The sequence below is a fragment of the Chenopodium album genome, chromosome 16, assembly GCF_948465745.1.
Source record: "Chenopodium album chromosome 16, dcCheAlbu1.1, whole genome shotgun sequence".
Lineage (NCBI taxonomy): Eukaryota > Viridiplantae > Streptophyta > Magnoliopsida > Caryophyllales > Amaranthaceae > Chenopodium > Chenopodium album.
In genome coordinates, this window is record NC_137849.1 from 37,152,519 (window position 1) to 37,161,057 (window position 8,539).

The window sequence follows — 8,539 nt, forward strand, 5'->3', positions numbered from 1 at the left end:
CCGGCGAAAACTCACTAAACCAACCTCTAATAACACCAAAGATTCCCAGAGTAGCACAAATTTGTGTAACTGCCAAGATACGAAACGGTACCAGAAGAATTTGGAACAACACCCACAAAATCAATAATTGTCCCGTGTAGCTTTTACTCAACTAGAAGACTTTGGTGTTCCTCACTCTATATTCAGTATCCTGCCAAAGAATTCTAGATGTGCAAAGCAACTATACTCTAAAAAAAGGGAACATCACCTTTGTCTTCATCTTCCAGAAGACGAAATATCAAGAAAACCAAAAAACAACCTCCCAATAAACAATGAAGTAAACACACTCCACTCCATTTGAACAAAATCATTCACAATAAAGCAGGAACACTAGCAGCCACAATAACAATAACATCATGTTTTCAGCATGGGAGCATTAGCCGACAAATCAAATTTCAACTTTTTCTATTATTCATTAGCCAAATCACCAAAGAGTTCCTAACTAGATGTGACAGTCAAAAAGGATTTTTCCCTCCATAACTCTATTCAATAAACCAAACCCAGATAATCAAATTTCAAACTATTCTACTATTCGTTTTCCAGATCACCAAAGAACACTTGCTTATAAATCTAATTCATAAAACTCGATTACTCGAGTCTCAGGGAATAATTGCAAGAATATGTAATGCAACCACCACACAATTACATGAAGTAACTAACTAACTACGGACTAAAATTATTTAGAATAGGGAATGAGCTCACCATAATCAAGAAGCCCAATAAAAGATTTTGGCCATCCACTTTGCAGCACTATTCAGGCATCAATAATAAATCCATAAAATTATACTAAACTGAAATTAGAGTTTCATAAATTCAGCATGATGATTTATGTATAGATCGAACACTACAACACCTAATAACAGATTTTTCATGAAAAACTTAACGTCATGCATTACCATGAGATAAGAGTAATTCATGTTCTTTATGCACCAAGCCACAGAAAGGTAAAAAAAATGGCACACATAGGTAGACAGGCACAGAAGGACACACACACACACAGGTAGACAGGCACAGAAGGACACACACACACACACACACAGAGAGATTCGCAGAAAGCAGCTTAGCAGTATCCCAACAAAACAGCACAGAAAAGAACTCAGGAAGATAAAATAAAAAAGCCATTAGACATACCATTCCACTCTAGCATGTGCCTATACTCTATATGACCAAAGATATCATTTTATTCGACCACGCTAAAACATCTTTTATCACTTCTGCCTGAATTGAATAATTGAATTCTCAGCAGGAACAGGACAAGTAGCTCACTCCCCTAAAAACAACAGTGTAGAATGATTCCCATGGCAATTCGTAATTCTCTCTATCATATCCTTGAGCCTAATAGGAACTTAAAGTAGGGAAAAGGACCAACTTTCAAGAACTACCCCACTGGTCAGGTCCTTGTTAACAAACAAGCATGCATGATAACAAGCGTATACACATGACCAAAAAGAGCCAATCTCTGTAAATTGATCAACCTATAAGATCACGGATCTAGAAACGACCAGAGTTTCCATTCGTCTAGCAGATTACAAAAGGAACACCCTGCCTCACTGCACCCTCATATTCATCTTGCTGATGAATTCCAAAGAGCTTACAGGACCACAAATAAGGACAACATTAGCAACAATGGAACCCAACCATGTACCAAAAAACGACCACAAAAGGCAAATACAGCCTGCCAAAAGCACAAAACAATTAATGCCATAATAACGTTGAAATTTGAACAAGCATCGAATTAGGATAAGAAATTACCCAGCTCAATCCTTTTCCAAAATTTGTTTTAAAATTGCATTAGGCAGGGGGGGAGAGCAAAGGATAATGCCACAAGAACAAAAGAGCTTGCACCCTTCCAGTTACACGTACACAGATCATAGCAACCAAAATGGATATATACTCAGGAACAAGGCGCTCAACCCAGTCATATGTCCCATTAACCCACACCAAAACCAAACGGCAGCGAAGAAAGAGCAATGCACGTGCATGTAAACAGCCAGGTATAGCAGCGAAAACAAGATTCATATATCTAAAGAGCCAAATCAGAAGTCTCCACTAAGCAAGCATAAGATCGCATCATAACATCACTGAGCTCCTGAAACAGAAAATTTTCCCACACTGGGACAAATGGCTTTCCTGATGTAGATACAGAAAATAGTTCAACTCTAATTACGCATTCCAAGTCTGAAACCACATAAGATGTCTTCCATTAAGTACAACACAGTAAAAAGCTCCTTCTCTTCATGAAGATAATCTTGTAGAACAGACATCCTCTGCACAGCTGGAATCAAAATGATAATTGGGTAAGCATAGGTTAATAGTAAATGACAAGCCACAAGCAGAAAGACTGTTACATACCTATTGTCCTTTCAAAGCATTAGCGGTAGCCACCAGATCCTGCACGGTCATATGGGCCAGAACGGTCACGGCTGTACCTATCACTTCCATATCCTGCTCCACGGCTACCAGAATCTCTGTAACGTCCACCACCACCTCCACCACCACCTCCGCCGCTGTAGCGATCCCCACCTCGGTCAGGTCCATAGCTGCCACCACCTTTTCTTTCTCCTCTTCCACCATATCTGCCACCACCCCTACCACCATCATCAGATGGACATTCACGAGCAAAATGTCCAGGCTTACCACATTTAAAACAGTCACCACCACCACCAGATCCCCTTGGACCTCCGCCAAACCCACGGGGGCGTTCACGATCACGGTCACGATCGCGATCACGACCACCACGATCACGGTCACGGTCATAGTCCCCATCTCGGTCCCTAGAAGAGGCTTGCGTAGGTTGAGCCCTTTCTACAGTTATGGGACGTCCATCTAAATCCACGCCATTCATTTCCTCAATAGCTTCCTCCATAGCTCTCTTGTCATCAAAAGAAACAAAACCAAATCCACGAGATCGTCCAGAAAATTTGTCTAAAACAACCTGTATTAAAAGTAGAAGCCGCTGGTCAGGATTTGATGAAACCAAGAAAAAGAACCTAAAATCAATCAAAAAGAACCTAAAGAACTAAAATTAAGAGAGCTACTGCAAATCAAAAGATACAAACACAGTTCTACGAATAAGAATTCACATTTTATAAAACACTATTGAACCTAACTCGATTCGCCACTATACAACACTACACAATCACTGATTGATCAACACAATTCCATCAGTAATATTAAAATCGAAGCCAATATGAAGCTATAATTTGCAAATTTTCTCAAGAAAATAGTTACTATTAAGTCTACCAGCAATATGCAAAATTACAGTTAAAATACCAAAATAGCGCAGAGGAAGACCAGTTCATAGTGCATAGCCAGGATACATCCAACATTCACGCAATGAACCCATACACAAGAAAGATAACAAATAATACTACCCTTTTACAACCACTTACACATACCTAAAAAAATAAAAATTAAAAAAAAAAAATAGTTATAGAAATGTAGAAAATAAAAATAGATCACTACAAATTCAATATAGACAGCACCCAAAATTTATCATAACCCAATATTTTATCATGTTGATCAGATTTGAACGGTCCTTATTATTATTTTTATATATATATATATCAACATGGCATATTTCATACCATAAAGTAATTAATCTTGGTAAATAACTAAATACCACAAGGATCATACTAATATGAATACAATAAAAAAAAAACTGTAACAAATGCCCAACAAAGGAATTAAAAATCTTACTTCCGCTTCAAGCAGACGGCCATAAAAAAAACTGTAACAAATACCCAACAAAGGAATTAAAAATCTTACTTTCGCTTCAAGCAGACGACCATATTTTTCAAATGCATCTCTCAAACCTCTGTCAGTTGTAGACCAAGAAAGGCTTCCAACGAAACAGCGAAATTCATCCACGTCTCCCATGATTTTATCTACAGAATACAAATTAGGTGAACAACATTTCCCTCAAAAATCTTCCAATTGAAAAAAAAGCACCAAAAGAAGAGCAGTATTGAGGTCATGAGGTGTATATAAAATCCAAAGAAGTACACATTGTATCAAAAAATTAGAATCATGCACAAGAAGCAGAGAAGTATTCAGATTATGCTTATAACCAACGCCTATCAGGACGACCATATTTTTCAAATGCATCGCAAAATTTTTCAGTCTTTGTAAGAAGATGGCTAAAAGTGAACCCCACATGAATTGAAACACTTATATTAAACCATCTAATAGCCCACCCTAACCCATTACTCCAACCCTGCCACCTCCCTCTGCCACTGCAAAAAGCCACCACTACCACTAAATCACATCAAAATGAAAGAAACCAATCTATATACAGTTCAAAATTAATGGACAATAATCCAAATCTAAGGGAAAAAAATGGAGTAATAGACATCCAACCAACACCATACAAACAATACATCTTCCTCCACTCCTCCACTCCTCAACCCCAACACCGCCTCCACAACCACCATCTTGCAGCCATCAATACCCATCCCTAATTTCGATTAGAGGAAAGAGAGAGGAGAGAGGACATCATCCATCCTCCACCATCAACAGCATTCGTTTCTCCTTCAAATCTTCATTTTTTAACTTATTACAGAACACAATTTTCAACACACATATCTTTATAAGCTCAGTACTCTCAGCCTATCTCTCCACCCCCAAAAACCAAACTCTTTTATTTCAATTATCTAGTCATTGAGATCAACAATTGACCAATGCTTAAAGCAAGCAAGCTAAGCATCTAAATTACACTCCAACAAATGCGGAAGCAGTAAGCCTGCTTAAAAAAATGGATACTCTTCTCCCCTTCTGCCTTCGACAAGGGATTCCAATAACTACTCACAATAACCTCCAACAAATGTGTGTGTCCTCTACGATAAAATGATATCCTAGTTCCCCTCCCCCCCCCCCCCTATATGTCCAGTTAATAAGATCTACTGCAAGCCAATCGACTTCGATTACGAGCCACGAACCCCAAAAACCAATAGTCTAACCCCTCACAAGCACCGAATATTGATTACAAACCCCAAATTCCAATACTCTAACCTCTCACAGACACCAAAGATTAATGCAGCCACAAAATCAAATCACATGAACAGCATCAATCTGCTTGTCTATCCAGCACAATGTTATCATATTCATGAAGCACAGAACTCTCAATCGAAAAGGCATGAAGTTCAACAAAATCCATGAAGAAATAAAATTAGGTTTTCAAATCAAATTTATTCAAACAAAATAACACACAATTAAGAAATTCATGCTATTGATTAAAAAAAACCTATTGTGCAGAACAGAATTAAGCAATTAATCAACAAAAAGGTAGAAATTTATCACAGATCTGACCTCAAAACAATGAAATTAAATCAAACAAAGAAGAGGAAATCAATCGATAAATTATGATGAGAATTCAGATCTAATTATGAAGCACCGAAAAATATAATAGAGAGATTGCGTAATAGAGAGGAGAGAGAAAGGAGAACCTTGAGTGGTGAGTTTACGATAAACCCTAATTGGCCAGAGTCGAATAGCAAAACTCAGGATGAATGTTCTTAGACTTCTGAGAAGGCCATATAAATATCTACTAGGTGTTGAGCCAATGCGTGGCGTTTAGGGATGACGTGGCTGAAATGCTAGATATTTTAGGTCCGAATCGGGTAAAATTTTAGGTCAATATCAGACCGTTTACTTTATAGGTGATCATTGAGCGAGTCGGGGCTGGGCCGATGCCAAAAAATCAGCCCACTTCTTGGTTGGACCGGGTTGGGCCAAGCTTCGAGTTGGATTTTTTATGCCCAGACCCAACCAAAGTGGTCGGGCTGTGTGGGCTTTTGGGCCAAGCAAAAAAAAAATCAACCAAAGATGCATAAAAACACATTCCCAAACTCGTCCAAAAAAATAAAATAAAAAAATCAGTCTAAATTGAAATTTTTGCCCAAAATCTTGCTAGACAGTCGATCGGACAAACTTTGATCAGGTCTAGTTTACTTGTTTAGTTTTGATTTCGATGTGGTTAGGGTTTTTCTTGTCATGTTCAGCTCGGGTAAGATATCGATTTGTTTTGATAACTCTAACTGAATATGAACTGAAGGTGATATATTAATTGAAATTGATAAGGTAGCGCATGGAATTAAGCTTTACTTAGGGATGTTTTTTGGAGCACTTGAAATTTGCTAGGCGGTGAATTACTAGTTATTAGTTTCAGCATTTTTATTTCATTTACTCCCTTCGTCCCCAAAACTTTGACCCTTTTGGCCTAATTTTGGTCCCAAAATGATTGACCCATTTGCATTAAAATACCCACCAATTTACAACAATATTTGTGCAAAATTAGCTTCCCCGTATAAAATTTTGTTTTTTCATGTATTTTTAACACTTTATCTTTCTATTTTTGTACAAACCCCATGTAAATTTATCTTTCCAATATGTTTTTATTTCTTTTGTTAAGTTCTTAATAACCGCGAAATCAAACCAAAATGGTCGAAGTTTTGGAGACGGAGGGAATACTAGCTTATCAGTTTGAGTTCAATTTGTAAGGTTTCATCAAATGAAACCCAACTTCCATTTCATGTGCTCTTTGTTGACCTTTTACATTTAATAAAAAAAAAAAAAGAAAGAAATTCTCTGTGATAACCACAAACTTTTATTTTTTCTCAGTAATAAAGTCTAAAACTTTTGATTATCAATGGTAATCACAAACTAATTTTACTAAGCAATTGGTAACATTCATGATAATAAAACATCATTTTTATTATTAAATTATTGGGTAAACAAAACAAAACAAAACAAACAAAAAAAAATTAAAAATAAAAAAACTTTTTATCTCTAGAATTAGCTCATTAATCATTTTCAGTTTCTTTTCCAAATAGAGTTGTACTTCTTAGTTAAGTTTCTTAATTCCCATGAATTTTCACCATAAGGGGTGGAGGGAGTATTAGTTATGATAAACACATAATAATATACACTTTTTGTACTCTTTCAAAAAAAATATATACACTTTTTGTAGAATGGTTTTCAAATACAAGTAGATGTTAGCAAGGCTTGTCCACGAGTTGGTTGTATCCATCATGGTTATGTTTCATAAAACTTTCGAGCTCTTTTTATGAAACTCAAATAGGAGACTCTCCTAAAAGCTTTATTCAATAGACCTCGTAGGCTGATGATTGGCCAATGATATCAGTTCAATGTAGCATTTCATCAAGGGTAAAACTTTGGGTGGCCTCCATAATGCATTTTCGAGTTGTTGAAGCTTGAATTGGTGATGGAAGAGGTCTTGGTTTGATCATCCTTAGTAAGAATCCCAATTTTATTCTTCTTACCTTGACTATACCTTTGTTTGCACTCCTTCACCATAACATCAACCCATTCTGAACTAATTGGATTTTTCTTTGTATCACAATAGTTATATCGTGTAACCCTATTAGTTATTATAAGATCGATATCTGTAGGGAATATTTCAAGCATCATGATAACCCCAAACTTGAACCCCACTGTGATCATACACTAAAGTACGGTGGCGTTCCAAAGGGAAAGAAAAAGAGCAAAAAGAGTCGCCAACAAGTTTTAGGAACTTGTAAACCCAAAAGATAATCCAAAAGGACCATCAACTACTCCATAAGGTCTTGAACCAAACAGGGTCCGGGGATGAAGGTACGAATCCAATCTACAAAAGAAAGGACCAGCCCTATAAAATAGGCCTCTACTTTATTCTGCTCGTATTCATGTGCGCTTTTCGAATAACATACAAACATTATATTGAACCTAACCTGTTTATCTATGTTGGTTGAATATTAATGCACAAATAAAACTATTATTGGCGATCACTTGAATTAAAATCACATTAGCCTAAACCAAATTAATAATTATCTTATTAAGCGTGATTTCAAGTACAAATTCCCTTTAACAATCATAAAAGGTGTGATCAAGCAATAACAATAAAACATATCAAGCAACATAAATAACGATAATGATAATAGCATGATAAGGCATAATAAAGCTCAATAATAATAGCAAGATCCTAGGCATGATACTAACAAGATTAATAACAAACCCTAGCATGTCACTAAACAATAAAGATCAAAGCTTTAAACCTAACATGGTGCTAACATGCTAATATGATACTAGAAAGCATAAAATAACATCCTAACATGATACTAGAAAGCATTAAACATCCTAACATGATACTAGGAATATTAAACAATAATAAGCATGCTTTCTACATTGAAAGAGAGTAATAAGATTACATACTTTGAAGCCTCGTACCTCTTTCTAATAACAAAATACACAAGTTAGTAACTTCAATGAAAATAATAAAGAATAATTAAAGAATTAAAGAAAAATCAAATTAAATAAAGTTTTGACTAGTTTTGGACCAAACCCTCAGAAATTATCAACCTTGCACGTCTAGGGCGAAGGCAACTTCGAACTTGGCTAAGAAACTCTAAGTCTTGCGAATGCGGAATATTGTGTTTAATAAAAGTTGGTTTAGAAAGAGAGAAAGAAAAGAATTAAATAATTCTTGAGAGGGAATAGAGAGAAT

The 8,539-nt window shown here is 36.1% G+C and overlaps 1 protein-coding gene across 1 annotated transcript; it reads right to left on the reverse strand.

Moving 5' to 3' along the window:
* Positions 1-2,036: 2,036 nt before the first annotated feature.
* LOC145586434 (glycine-rich RNA-binding protein RZ1A-like) lies at positions 2,037-5,548 on the reverse strand. The gene is made up of 4 exons (XM_081643275.1): positions 5,484-5,548; positions 3,808-3,926; positions 2,392-2,974; positions 2,037-2,314 (listed from the first exon to the last, which is right to left on the reverse strand). Exons 2-3 carry the CDS (start codon positions 3,916-3,918, stop codon positions 2,411-2,413), a joined length of 675 nt encoding a protein of 224 aa, XP_081499401.1. The 5' UTR covers positions 3,919-3,926; positions 5,484-5,548; the 3' UTR covers positions 2,037-2,314; positions 2,392-2,410.
* Between the last annotated feature and the right edge of the window lie 2,991 nt (positions 5,549-8,539).